At 57.1% G+C, this 13,354-nt stretch overlaps 5 protein-coding genes across 5 annotated transcripts; 3 read left to right on the top strand and 2 right to left on the bottom strand.

Annotated features, from left to right (window-relative positions):
• The first annotated feature begins 339 nt into the window (after window positions 1-339).
• On the top strand, window positions 340-1,697 carry IWZ02DRAFT_457952 (Sas10/Utp3/C1D family-domain-containing protein). The gene has a single exon (XM_066767972.1). It carries the CDS (start codon window positions 366-368, stop codon window positions 1,518-1,520), a length of 1,155 nt encoding a protein of 384 aa, XP_066620264.1. The 5' UTR covers window positions 340-365; the 3' UTR covers window positions 1,521-1,697.
• A 172-nt stretch (window positions 1,698-1,869) lies between these two features.
• On the top strand, window positions 1,870-3,931 carry IWZ02DRAFT_470997 (Glutamyl-tRNA amidotransferase subunit B, mitochondrial; the record flags this gene model as incomplete). Its single annotated transcript, XM_066768840.1, has 4 exons — window positions 1,870-2,425; window positions 2,501-3,117; window positions 3,222-3,451; window positions 3,508-3,931. The coding sequence occupies 4 exons, from the start codon at window positions 1,870-1,872 to the stop codon at window positions 3,929-3,931; spliced, it is 1,827 nt and encodes a 608-aa protein (XP_066620263.1).
• A 726-nt stretch (window positions 3,932-4,657) lies between these two features.
• On the bottom strand, window positions 4,658-5,818 carry IWZ02DRAFT_470996 (uncharacterized protein; the record flags this gene model as incomplete). The annotated part of the gene is made up of 3 exons (XM_066768839.1): window positions 4,658-4,851; window positions 5,006-5,680; window positions 5,737-5,818. 3 exons carry the CDS (start codon window positions 5,816-5,818, stop codon window positions 4,658-4,660), a joined length of 951 nt encoding a protein of 316 aa, XP_066620262.1.
• Window positions 5,819-7,011: 1,193 nt separating this feature from the next.
• Window positions 7,012-8,937, bottom strand: IWZ02DRAFT_46124 (putative snoRNP assembly factor Naf1). The gene has a single exon (XM_066768203.1). It carries the CDS (start codon window positions 8,883-8,885, stop codon window positions 7,110-7,112), a length of 1,776 nt encoding a protein of 591 aa, XP_066620261.1. The 5' UTR covers window positions 8,886-8,937; the 3' UTR covers window positions 7,012-7,109.
• A 249-nt stretch (window positions 8,938-9,186) lies between these two features.
• IWZ02DRAFT_382510 (Alg9-like mannosyltransferase family-domain-containing protein) lies at window positions 9,187-13,105 on the top strand (the record flags this gene model as incomplete). The annotated part of the gene is made up of 7 exons (XM_066765228.1): window positions 9,187-9,849; window positions 9,902-10,687; window positions 10,748-11,024; window positions 11,061-11,205; window positions 11,499-11,779; window positions 11,854-12,649; window positions 12,850-13,105. Coding segments are annotated over 7 exons (3,204 nt in total), but the record flags the coding sequence as incomplete, so codon positions are not given.
• Between the last annotated feature and the right edge of the window lie 249 nt (window positions 13,106-13,354).

Here is a 13,354-nt window from a genome sequence, read left to right as displayed (position 1 = left end):
CCGAGTAAGGCTAGCGGGCGCTAACTTCTGAGTACGCAGGCTTTGGCTGGCGCAACACATCTGCTTACTTTGAATTTTGTGGAGTCTTGTGGGGGAGCTTGGGGGATCTTTGGGAGATGTGTTCATAACCCCTTTTGTAGCTGAGAATTTCGGAGATGAGTGGATTTTGCTTAAGCCTCCAGAGACTAGGACATTACGTGTTGGATAAAATCCACAAAGTCATGCATGTTATGGTCGAGTTACCCGTTTAGGCAAGTCCACGATAAGGCTTACTAAGTCGCGATAAGCCTGGACCTGCGGGAAAAAAAGGCGGATTCTCTGCAACTACAACTCCAAGTCAACGCTGCGATCACGCCACCAGGACAATGGCTACAAAGACGGACAACTCCCTACCGGCACTGCTGTCTAATCTGACAGCGTCGTTAACCTCCGCTTCGGAAATCGTCCCCGACCAGGATGCAGTCCTTCCGCCCAAAGACGGAATCTCTCTCCTCGACGTCAAGAATGAGCTCCTCCTCTCCTACCTGCAGAACCTCGTCTTCCTCATCCTCCTAAAGATCAAAAATGCACCGGGCGCCGCAGACCAGCGCAACGACACAACCGAAGGCGCCTCAGACCTGAACGACCAAGTCGTCAAGAAGCTCGTTGAGCTGCGCCTGTACCTCGAAAAGGGCGTGCGCCCGCTCGAAACCAAACTCAAGTACCAAATCGACAAGGCCATTCGCGCAGCCGAGGACGCCGCGCGCCTCGAAGCACAAAGATCCGCAGCCGCACAAGCAAAAGGACACGGCAAGGCCAGCAAGACGGGAGGAGCGGGCAGCGACGAGTCGGAGGGGGGCTCAGGAGACGACGCGTCCGAGTCTGGATCCGAAGAGGAGGACGAAGGCCAAGACGTCGACGAGCTGGCCTACCGTCCCAACCCGGCCGCCATTGCGCGCCCCACCGCGGCCGCCGCCGCAGAGACGAAGAAGAAGGGCAAGGAGGAGGCGTCGGACGGTATCTACAGGCCGCCGCGCATCACGGCGACGGCCATGCCCGAGGCATACCGCGATGGCGACGACGACGGGCGCCGCGGGCCCATGAAGTCGGCGGCCATTGACGAGTTCATCGCCGACGAGCTGTCGGCGGCTCCAGTGGCCGAGCCCAGCATCGGCAGTACCATTGTGTCGGGCGGGCGGCGCGTCAAGTCGCAGCGCGAGCGCAACGACGAGGTCGAGCGCCGCGCGTACGAGGAGACCAACATGGTGCGCTTGCCCACGGAGAGCAAGAAGGAGCGCGCCAAGAAGGGCAAGCGCGACCAGCGTGGCGGCTTTGGCGGCGAGGAGTGGCGCGATTTGGGCGCTGGCTTGGATCGCATTGAGCGCTTGACGGCGAAGAAGGGCGGCAGATCGGGGGCTGCGGGTGCTTTGGACAGGAGTAGGAAGAGGGCTGTTGATGATGGGCCGAGGGGTGATGGCGCGGGAGCAGAGGCCGGTGCCATGTTTGCGAAGAGGAGGAAGACGCTCAAGAGGAGAATGTAAGGAGCAGGCTTTGTGACAAATTGCATGGAATGGAGTTTGGCGTTCTCAAAAAGGGAGAGGGTCTTTTGTTAATATCCAGAAACATGGGCATTAAAGAAGCATCAAGGTCGAAGGAGTCGAAACCTGAAATATGGGCATTCTGCTCAAAATTCAAAGGAATAGACTGATCAACAAAGAGTCGTCAACTTAATTGAGTGATGTGAAAACCCAATGCCTTTTAACAAGATTTGTCCCACTAGAAGTTCCAGCGTCATGTAAATCTTGGAGCTGTCTATAAAGTAGTTGCCGCAAAGTTGAGCTCGCGCTGACCTCCGCGGAGCTAGCTAGCTCTTCCGCAAGAACCTCAAACATGCACCCTCCTCGACTGCGGAGCTCGCTGGCTCTTCCACTTCGACCGTCACGATACGTGTGCGCTTCATGCCTTCAATCCCGGACCAGACCGATTCGGCCGTCTCAATCCACGCCTCAATTGCAATCGCGCAGCCTATCCGCCAGTGTCCCACACCATGAAGAGCTCTCATTCCGAGCGCAGCAGAAAGAGGAGGCCAAACGGCGACGAGCCGAGACGGGGTCCAAGAGCTCCAAGAACAAGACGTCGCCGCTGGACGCGCGGCTGGACAGGTGGGAATTGACAGTGGGCATCGAAATCCACGCGGAGCTCAACACGGCGCGGAAGCTCTTCTCGCCCGCAGCGACGTCGTCCAACGCGCCGCCCAACTCGCACGTCGCCCTGTTCGACGTCGCGTTCCCCGGCACGCAGCCGCAATTCCAGCAAGCGACGTTGGTGCCGGCACTGCGCGCTGCGCTGGCCATGAATTGTAGCGTCCAGCGCAAGAGCAGCTTCGATCGCAAGCACTACTTTTACCAGGACCAGCCGGCGGGCTACCAGATCACGCAATACTATGGTAGCGGCCTCCCAAGCAACGTTCATACGTCGAAAACAAGGCCAGCTTATTGACAAGCATGACGGTGACTCGCAGAGCCCTTTGCGCGCGACGGCGCCATCACGCTGTACGACTACGACGGCATCGCGCCCGAAGACGGGCGGTCCATCACGATTGGCATCAAGCAGATACAGATGGAGCAGGACACGGCCAAGACGCTGGCCCAGCCGCCGGCGACGTCGCTGCTCGACTTCAACCGCGTGTCGCACCCGCTCGTCGAAATCATCACGCTGCCCCAGATCCACCACCCGGCCACGGCCGCCGCCTGCGTGCGCAAGATCCAGGCCGTGCTCAAGTCGGTCAACGCCGTGACGGCTGGCATGGAGGCGGGCGGCCTGCGCGCCGACGTCAACGTCTCGGTCAGGCGCAGAGGCGGCGATGCTGCCGACGCGGCGCATTCGTACTATGGCGTTGCCGGCTTGGGCCAGCGGACTGAGATCAAGAATCTCAACACGTTCAAGGCGGTTGAGGAGGCGATTCGTGCCGAGATGGCGCGGCAGATTGACGTGCTCGAGGCTGGCGGCAAGATCGAGGGCGAGACGAGGGCGTGGACGACCGGCGGCACCGAGACGCGCAAGCTGCGCGGTAAGGAGGGCGAGGTCGACTACCGCTACATGCCCGATCCAGACCTGGGGCCCGTCATTATTGGCGACGTGAGTAGCACTCGGAGAGGACGAGTAGCAGTGCAGGAGCTACGCGGCGAAAACAACCAGAGAGAAGACTCAGTAAAGCTAACCATCTTCATTCGAATCCTTAGGACCTGGTGCAACACCTGGCATCCACGCTCCCCGAGCTGCCCGACCGGACGCTGCACAAGCTCGTCCACGACCCGCAGTACGGCCTGACGATCAAGGACGCCAAGACGCTGCTGGCGTTTGACGGTGGCGACCGGCTTGACTACTATTTCGACGTCGTGCGCCAGCTACACGAGCAAACTACGGCAGAAGAGCAAAAGAAGCTGAAGCTCGGCAAGGTTGCTGGAAACTGGTATGTCAACCTGGTGGCCATTACTTCCCGCCCATCACTAAACCCCCCGCGCACAGGATCATAATGGAACTCGGCACCCTCCTAACCGCCTCCTCCACCAACTTCAACCCCACCCTCATCCCCTCCTCCTCCTCCCTCACCACGCTCCTCCTTCTCCTCCTCCGCCGCCGCCTCACATCCTCCTCGGCCAAGCAAGCCCTCTCGGCCCTCTTCTTCGGCGACGCGCGCCCCGTCCCTGTCCTCGTTGAGCAGGAAAACTTGCTCCTGCGCCCCATGTCGCGCGCCGAGTACGTCGATCTCGCCAACGCCGTCTTGGGCGAGCGTCCGGAAATGGTTGAGGAGATTAGGAACGGGAAGAGGGCGAAGGTTATGTTCTTTGTGGGCCAGATGATGAGGAGGGGCGAGGAGGGGAGGGTGGAGGCTGAGAGGGCGAGGAAGGTGCTTGAGGAGGTGATTTTTGGTGGTGATGGTGCTGAGTAGAGGGATGCTGAGAGACAAAGTGGATCTTGTCCGTGTGGGCACGGCCAGCAGAAAGGAAAATCCATTGGCTCCATCCAAGCTCGGCGCATCTGAGCCTGTTGTTGTTGTTGTTGTTGTTGTTGTTGTTGTTGTATTGTTCCAAGACGAGCACTCAGTCAAGTCCACGCTTTACTTCTCAGCAAGCACGAAAAGGAGCACAAGGTCCGCAAGTTTTCAAATTCAAGCTCTTCACAGCGACAACGCAAAACTGCAGTCGAGTCGAGCATAATTGTTGCATGGCATATTCAACTCCTGCCATTTAGCGATGATCGTAGACCGCCCGAGGCTTTTAATTTGTTGGGCATTCGCCAAGCTGAATAGATGGATGAACGGGCATGTTTAGAAACGTGTGTCGTTTGCCGTTTGCCGTTTGCCGGCCGTTGGTAGGTACCTAGGTATACTAGGAGGCGTAGCTAGCTAGGTAGCTGTCGGTATACGGATCGCGGTCTTTCCGCTCCACCTCCTCTCTATTAGATACTTGCTTGCGTGCTTGCCTGACCTATCTACCTACTTACCTACTTACATTAGGGGCTCAAGACGGCTTGCTAGCTTCTCCGCTCGTTTTCTCACACGTTCTGCACTCGCCCGACAAGTGAAGCGTTGTTGGTTGCCATTTCTCTGGGAATGCTCCAACTCGTCTCATCTCATCCCCCTTCTTCACAAACGGATTCCTTCTCGTTGATCCGCTCAATACGTACTCGGGAAGCCTGACAAGCGGCCGCCGTCCGACACCTGGACGCTGCCGTTGAGGTACGAGCCGCCCTTGCCAACCATGTACAGGATGAGACCGGCGATATCGTCGAAGCTGCCCTTCTTGCCCAGCGGCACCTGGCTCGAGATGTACTCGGCGTCTGACTCGCCCGTCATGGCCGAGGGGTAGACTGGGTGGTGGTGGTCGAGTTAGCGGAACGGTTTCTGCCGGGGGTGAAGAGGGGTGGTTTGTGAGGGGTTAGGGGTGGGGTCGGTTGCACGAAATGGAGAGGGGCGTGTTTTGGGCAGAGGGAAATGAATGGATGAATGGATGGGCAAACTTACTCCCCGGCGCCACGACGTTGCTCCTGACGCCCCACGGCACGAGCAGTGTTGCCAGAATCTTGCCCAGATGCACGGCCGCCGCCTTGCTCGCGCTATAAGCCATGCCGGCCGTGATGCCGCGGTTGAAGCCAGCAATGCTCGCCGTGGTAATGATCTGGCTCGAGCGATGATCCGACAACTCAATCCCCGCCGCCTGCGCCTTCGCCGCGTCGCGCTTGCGCACCTCGTTCGGAACCAGCTTTGCCGTAGACCATCCGCGGCGCTCGTTGCCCTTTGCCAGCAGAGGCAGGAACGAAGCGCTGGCAGCGACGACGCTGGACGCGTTGGTGATGAGGGTCGAGTTGAACTCGTTGAGGGTGTCGTCCGTCAGGCCGGTAAGCAGCACGTCGCGCAGCTCCTCGATGCTCTGCGCCTCGAGTGCCGCCTTGTTGGACGGCCCGATGCGCCCGCTGTTGTTGACCAGCACGTCCAGCCATCCGGCGTCGGCCTCGATGCGCGCCACGGCTTCCCGGATCGATGCCAGCGCCGTGATGTCGCATTTCAGCGGCACGATGGTCTTGCCCGATGGGTCGAGCGATTTGGCCGCTTCTTCGAGCACCGAGAGCCGCCGGCCGAGAATGTACACCTTGCGCGCGCCTGTCTTGTACACGGCGGCTGTCATGGCCAGGCCGATGCCTGAGAGGTTGTGAGTGCCCAGGTTCCAAGAGGAGGGGAGCTTTGAGGCAGCTTACCAGTGCCGCCGCCGGTGATGGCAACGACCAGGTCTTTGGCCGAGAAGATGGATGAGGGGTCGACGGGTGTGGCAGCGTCCATTGTCGCGGTCTATTCGGCGCTGAGAGTCGGTCAGTATTACACTCTCCTCCAGGTCTTTCACAACTACGCTCGGGCGAGTCAGTTGGCAACGGCTGCTTACCAAAACGGAGCGTGTTTGTCGTTCGAAAGAGGACGGGTCGGGTGAGGGGCAAGACAAGAGAGGCACGAAGAGAGCACGAGCAGGGAAAGAGAAGGAAAAGTAGTACCTACCGCAACGCCAGTTTCGAATCGCCTTCCTGTCCCCCGCCCGCGGCTGCCATCACATCACGTCTTCGACCCGACCCGACCCGCTTGCCGCGATGCCGCCGGGAATGATGTCATTGCCGCATCCAGGAAGGGAGCCCCATGCGCATTAGGAATTCCCAAAACCACACCCCACCGCCTGCTGGACTACTGTCTCGTCGACTCGTCATATCACAGTCTCACCGGCCGATTCGTGGTCTTAAGTTACTTACCATCGTCTCCTTGGACATGAAGTTTGTTCAAAGGACGTGAGATCAAAGCCAAAGTGGTAAGGGGCATATCGGCGGTCCCCCTTATCAGCTTATCCCCGCACCGCCAGAATTGGCCGGAAAGCCAGACCTTGATGCAGAGAACCATCAGAAGAGGTGGGAGAGATGGTTGAAGGTGTCAATGTTGTTTTGCGGTAGCTGATGAGATTCGGCATTGATCGCACTTCTTCGCAGGAGAACGTTGGACGATGAATCAAGAGATTTTCACTGCGCTCTTGAAGTCTTCAGGTCTCCTAGCAGACTTACCACACCAGGCCACAACACGGAGATCCACCATTCACTCACAACAACAAAATCCGCTGCATCATTCACTCATTACACACACCAGCACCCCTCTCTCACTTCTACTTCACCTTCCCACGCCCTTCCCAACCGAGTCCATTGGCTTCTTCAGTACTCCCCCAGTTGTCACCCGACGTGCATCAAACGGTTTCCAGGCTTGCCAACTCTCATTAGCTGGACAATCGACATCCTTCAGCCTCTCGAGGAAAGAGAGACCATTACTCGCTTTGAATAGTACAGGACATTCCCAGTCCTGGCGAAGTAGTCGGGATACACCAACTTCCGGGCGATTCGTGAGTTGACGTCTCTGGACCAGCTTGTGGTTACAAGTCTGTGTACGAGATGCGCGATCCGCAAAGGGTGTGAAAGTCCAGATTTCTAAAAGTGGGTAGATGGGTTGTCAAGTTTAACCCTCCAGGTGCATGGCGCTCTCTGTTCCCGGAACTATGCGGCACGCCTCCTGATACTGCATTTTGCTTGTCATACATACCCATGGACTACGATTGCCCGTTTGAACCCCCATTTTGCAAATTTCTCAACATGGCCTGAAGAAAGTCGCCCTGGTTCGTTTGCGGCTGCTGTTGACTTTGACCCTGAGGCTGCGCGTTGTTCGACTGCTGGTTGGCTGCCGCCATGGCTTGAATCATACGAAAGGCCTCAGCAGCTTGCTGCGGATCTCCCCCAAACTGAGGCGGTGGCGGTGGCACGAAAGCAGGCTGTTGTTGTTGCTGCTGCTGCTGCTGCTGCTGCTGATTCTGAAAGAAAGCTGGGTTGACAAACGACCCGGCTGGAAAAGCTCCCTGGTTGTTGGCTCCAAAAGCAAAAGGAGCATTGCTTTGAGGCCAAGCTGGAGCCTGGGTCTGACCAAACTGGAAAGAATGGTTCTGGTTCATGGGGTAAGAAGGGAATTGCTGTTGGGGCTGCTGTTGGACGTGGGATTGATCACTCTGGTGGCCTGCATGTGATGCTGCTCCTCCACGACCACCTCGGGCTCCGCGTCCGCCTCGTCCTTTGTTTCCCTGGCCCCGGCGAGACCTTGGGTGTTCTTCGACGGTTGCACTTGCTCCCAATTGATGGTGAAGGCCATCCGGTCGAGGGAGAGGAGTGTATAGGTCCGTACCGTCATCATCATAGCTTAGAGCTCCCGTGTATCCTTCCGGCTGGCTGGGCTTTGGCGCCGCACCGCGACCTCCAGCCTTTTCTTCCCGCTTCGCTTGCTTTTGCTTGCGCTTGTGTTCGGCCTCGGCCTCGTCGTCGGAAAATTCGAGTTCGTTCTCGGCAACTTCTTCGTCAAACTGATTGGAGGCATCGGTACCCTTGAGGTTCTTGAGAGGTTCAGTGAAGACATAGGTCGAGTGCTGGTCAACATAGTATACAGTCGAGCCATTGGTGAGACCGACGTCCTCAATCTCACCGCGGTCGTTGAAGGCAACAGTGTAGAGAGGTTCCTGTACACGACCAAGCGTGTCAGCGACAGCGCCAATGACAGTCCTGTCTTGAGTGCAGAGGACGGATCCACTCTCCAAGACCTGGTATTCTCCCGATACATTTGCGCGGATGAGAATCATGTTGTCTACAATGCTCTCCACCTTGCCCAAGTCGGTAATTCTCATTTCCGGGGTGACGGTGACCTCTGGCTTCTCGATTCTGTCTTCGGCGACTTCGTTCGCTGTGCGCAGCTGAGTGGCAGTGGCCTTTCCGCCTTCTTCATCGCCATACTCCTCCTGCATGAGGATTCGTGCCTGCTCCATAGGATCTAACAACGGATAGTCGCCTTCATCCTCGCTCTCATCGTCCGAAGAGGTATCGCTCGAGGTGTCAGAGTCGGTCGATGACTCGGCGTCTGAAGAATCATACTGCCACTCTGCCTCTGGGTTGTTTTTGTTGGTCTCGGCAGCTTCGAGAAACTCAAGATCCGCCTTAACTTTGGCCTCGGGTTCTTGGTTGGTGGAGACGGAGTTATCGGGAGCCGTGACATGCGACGCGTCGCCGTCACCCATGGTCGTGTCTTCCTCGTGAGCTGCTTGAGCTTTTTCTGAGATGATTTCTTGGGCAATCGGCTCCGAGGCGTGTAAGGAGCTTTCTCCGAGCTTTTGTTCAATGTGGTTTACGTTCTCGGGCTTCTCTGGGGAAGCGGTGGAGTTGACAGCCGCCGCGACAGGAGCCGGCTTGGATTCCTCGACGCCTTGCATGCTGGGGGCATTTTGATCCGGGGTCGGCTGAGGAGCGTCATTGTTCAAGAGCCCAAGACCTGGAATACCGCTAAAGGCCATTTTGACGAGGTTGTTGTCGAGGGCAAGTGGAGCGTGAAAAAGTCGCGACAAGTGCTGGGCTGGAAATTTTGTGGTGGGATGCCTATGCGGCCCGAGCCCGAGCTCTCAGCCCTATGACGGCGGCGTCCAAGCTCCCCTGCAGTGCAGCCCAACGGAAGTGGAGTTCAGTTCAGCTATCCACCAACCCTCGACAAGAGCCGCAAACTCCCTTCGTCATGCCGCCAAAGGACGCTTCCAAGGGCAAGAAGTTGGTCATGACCTGCGCTTCCCTCAGACTGTCCAGCTCACCATCCACAGGCAGCCCCCAGATTTCAATCCCGTCGTCGCCTTCTACATTTTTTCCGCGACACACCTGCTCTCTGCCCTCTATGCTCCAATTCAGGACTGTGACGAAATCTTCAACTACTTTGAGCCGTCTCATTACCTGAACCACGGATATGGACTCCAGACCTGGGAGTACTCTCCCGACTACGCAATTAGGAGCTGGACGTATGCCGGCTTCCACGCCTTGACAGCTGGCGTCGCAAGACTCTACCCCGGAACGAACAAGACCACTCAATTCTACTTTCTTCGATGCATGCTGGCCTTCCTCTGCGCCTCCTGCGAGACGAGATTGTTCTCGACCATTGCCCGGACCTTGAATCCCCGCATAGCCGTCTTCTTCCTCATCGCCGTCGTCTTTAGTCCAGGCATGTTCCACGCCTCGACTGCATACCTGCCGTCAAGCTTCACAATGTATACAAGTATGTTGGGATTGTCAGCTTTTATGGACTGGCGTGGTGGTCTGAGGACGGCTTCTGGTATCACTTGGTTCGGAATTGGAGCCATTCTGGGGTGGCCCTTCTCTGGCGTCCTCATTCTCCCCTTCATTGTGGAAGAGATAATACTGGCAGCCGTCACCAAGTCTACCACCGAGACATACCAGAGATTCATTTATGGATTTTTCAGATCTCTCCTAGTACTAGTACGTGCCATCGCTCCAGCACAGTGCATGTGCGAGACTCACCATCACTCAGGGTTTTGGCGTCGCTGTCGACTCCTTTTTCTACAGGAAATTCGTGTGCGTCCCCTGGAACATTGTCCTGTACAACGTCTTTAGTGGGCCGGGACGAGGACCTGAGATATATGGCGTAGAGCCGTGGCACTTTTACATCCGCAACTTGGCTCTAAACTTCAACGTCTGGTTCGTTCTAGCCGTGTTTGCGCTACCGCTCTTGATCGGGAACTACATGCTCCGGAGACAATCTGTCCCAAAGCAAAACATCCTCAGAGGGGTCGTATTCACGTCCCCATTCTATATTTGGCTGGCAATCTTCACTCTTCAGCCACACAAAGAGGAACGCTTCATGTACCCGGCCTATCCATTTTTGGCGGTGAACTCTGCCGTTGCACTCCACGTGGTGCTCGCGCACCTAGGCTCCACAGACCCCAAGGATATCTTGAGCAAGATTCCGGCCAAGATCAAGCTCGGATTGGCAGGCATTCTCGTCTTCGGAGCAATTAATGTTGGCATCTGGCGCGCCCTTGGAATGGTGACTGCATACTCGGCTCCGCTCAAGGTCTACGAACCTCTCTGGCAGAATGCCAGCGCTGGAGACACAGTCTGCCTGGGCAAGGAGTGGTACAGATTCCCGTCATCCTTCTTCCTCCCCAAGGGTGTCCGGGCAAAATTCGTCAAGAGCGCCTTCACTGGCCTCCTTCCAGGCGAGTTCAGCGAAGCATCAGGCTTTGGGTTCTTCCCTGGCGCTTGGTTGATTCCAGCTGGTATGAATGACGAGAATCGGGAAGATCCCGGCAAATATGTGAGTGATCTATACCATTTTAGGCCAAAAATGTCAACCACCAAGCTGACTTGCACAAAGACGGAAGTAGAACGCTGCACCTTCATGGTCGACTCGGCACTTCCCAGCTGGAACCCGTCTGAGCTTGAGCCAAACTACATTGCAGACGCTGCCAATTGGGAGGCTCTGAAGTGTGAAAAGTTCCTTGATGCAGCGCAAACGAGCACATTAGGGCGGCTTGGTTGGGTGCCAGATCTGCCAATCATCCCTGAGAAGTATCGTCGCCGGTGGGGAGATTACTGCCTCCTTCGTCGCAAGACCAGGAGCTCAGAAGCAGAGTCCCAATCAGACGCTGGCCGTTGAAGAGTCGCAAGCCGTTGATATACATAGGAAGCCCTCCAATCTTTGGTAGCACAGGGCGGCGGCGGGATGATGATGCACGGCAGGGTTTCTTTGCCCCACGCAAAAAGGGCCCGAAGCAAGCTCCTGGCCCAGCAAACCCCACGTTTCCTAATGCAGCAACAAAACCCCGTTTCGACGTGAACCTTGGCTGGAGATAAACCAAAACCCCACAGCTCTTTATCGCTGGGCAGTCGTCCGATCCAGGGAACTATTGCTGTTTGTTATTTCAAAGGGTGATAGGAGGGGAAAGTGAGGCGTTGCCACTGGCCATGCATTCATCGGAGAAGACATCTGTATCTATTTAGTTGATATCTAGCCCGCCGCAACAGCAAGCAGGGCTTGCAAGAAAAAAATAAAATCGTCCAGCTTGTCAATAAAAAAGTTACAAAGATACTTTTTCTTCCACGTGCTAGCTTTCCTCCCCTTTAAGCTACCACGACAACATGGAAGCGGTCAAGCTCAGCCTTCGCAGAGCGTGCGACTCGCCCCATGTCCAAGTCGTCTCACAAGCTTTTCACGACTCCGTCCACCTCCAAAACCCAAATTCCGTCGTCTATGGCCTGCTCGGCTTGGCTACCGTGCTGTGGGGAGCGGCGGTGCTTGCCGGGCGGTGGAAAAAGAAGAGCAGCGCTAAAGCTTCGAGGTCGCCGTCCCCGGATCTCGAGAAACCGGCGTCGCGAAGCAAAGGCGGAAAGGAGCGGCCTTATGGAGGTAAGTCCCCGTCGATCGATTCGCGACGCATTTTTGGCGCGCAAAGCTGACGCTGCTGCGCGCATCTATTACAGTATGGATACCATCCGACTTCAAGCGGCCGGCCGCGACGCCGTATCCCAACTGGAGCGTGACAGAGACGAAACCGCTGCCTTACCGGCCCTTCCGATACGGGCCCAAATACAACATCACGATGGGGCTGCGCAGCCTGCAGTGGGACGACTGGATCGAGCTGGACAACCACTACCTCAAGTACCACGCGACGAAGGCGGCGCGGCTAGCGGAGCGCGGCAGCAGGTGCTACCACACGGCGCCGGAGGCGTGGGACGGGGCGGTCGAGCTGCTCGAGGAGCTGTGCTCGTATCTCCCGCAGCGGTACCCGTCGCTGTTTGAGCGGACGGCCACGGGCATGCGTAATTTGGCGACGGGCGAGGACGTCAATTGCGTGGAGCGGCCGCTGAAGGAGGACCCGATGGCGCTGTGCGCGCGGCAGGTCCAGGACGACCTGGCCATCATGTTCGAGCGGCCCGACGGGCAGTACTACCTCCTCGCCGGCGCCATCCTGCTCGCGGGCTTCTGGCGCCTCGAGGACAAGCTCGGCATGCCGCTCAGCGAGATCCACACCAGCGGCAACGTGCCCGGTTACAAGGAGAAGCTGGAGAAGGGCATGATGAACTTTTTCCGCCGTGTCCAGCCCGACGCCCCCGTTGTCCGGAATAATTATTTCATCCAGGTTGATGATGATTTAGCGTGGAGTCATAGTATTGGCGATGAGGATGGCCCCGAGGGCACCGTGGGCTGGTTTACGGCGCAGAAGGATAAGGCGATTGAGCACCATTGGTTTAGGAGTGAGCGCCAGTCGCTGAGGAGGTGAGTCGTCTTCCGCCCCCCGAACCTCACATTCCAACCCATGACCTCCTTGCTCTTACTCTTGCCTGGAGCAACACGCGCGAGACAACAACAAGAAAGAACAGCAAAACCAATCGCAGCCCCCCCCCCCCCCCCCCCCCCCCCCCCCCAAAAAAAAAAAAAAAGGGCTCTCAAAAACACTAACCCCACAACTCCCTCAGACTACCACGGTCCGGCGGCGTCGTCTTCACCATCCGCACCTACTTCCACCCCATCACCGACATCGCCAACGAGCCGTACGTGCCGGGTCGGCTGGCCTCGGCCATCCGCAGCTGGGACCAGACGACGCAAATCTACAAGGGCCGCGACCGCTACGAAAAGGTGCTGCTCGAGTACCTCGACAAAAAGCACGCCGAGCAGGTCGCCAATGGCCTGGATTTGACGAAAGAGGATGAGGTTAGGTGTTATCCGTATTGATTTTAGTGGTGGTGTGGGGTGCTGCTGCTGCTGCTGTTGATGAATGAGTGTTTTGAAGTGATAAGATCCTAGCGGTTGTTTGGTTGAGTGGTTGGTTGGTTATGATGACACGCGTCTTTTTGCCCGCTTCGACTTTTTTTCAGTCCTGCTTTTTTTTCTTCTCGATTTCCTCTGTTCCATGTCAGCAGCATCGCGATGGCGATGCTGAAGCAAACGAGTGGACGGGCGGGCGGTACGACATCGAATAAG

This window comes from Phyllosticta citriasiana (genome assembly GCF_038021145.1).
Source record: "Phyllosticta citriasiana strain CBS 120426 chromosome Unknown IWZ02scaffold_11, whole genome shotgun sequence".
NCBI classification, from domain to species: Eukaryota; Fungi; Ascomycota; class Dothideomycetes; order Botryosphaeriales; family Phyllostictaceae; genus Phyllosticta; species Phyllosticta citriasiana.
This window is presented reverse-complemented; position numbering and strand designations above follow the sequence as displayed.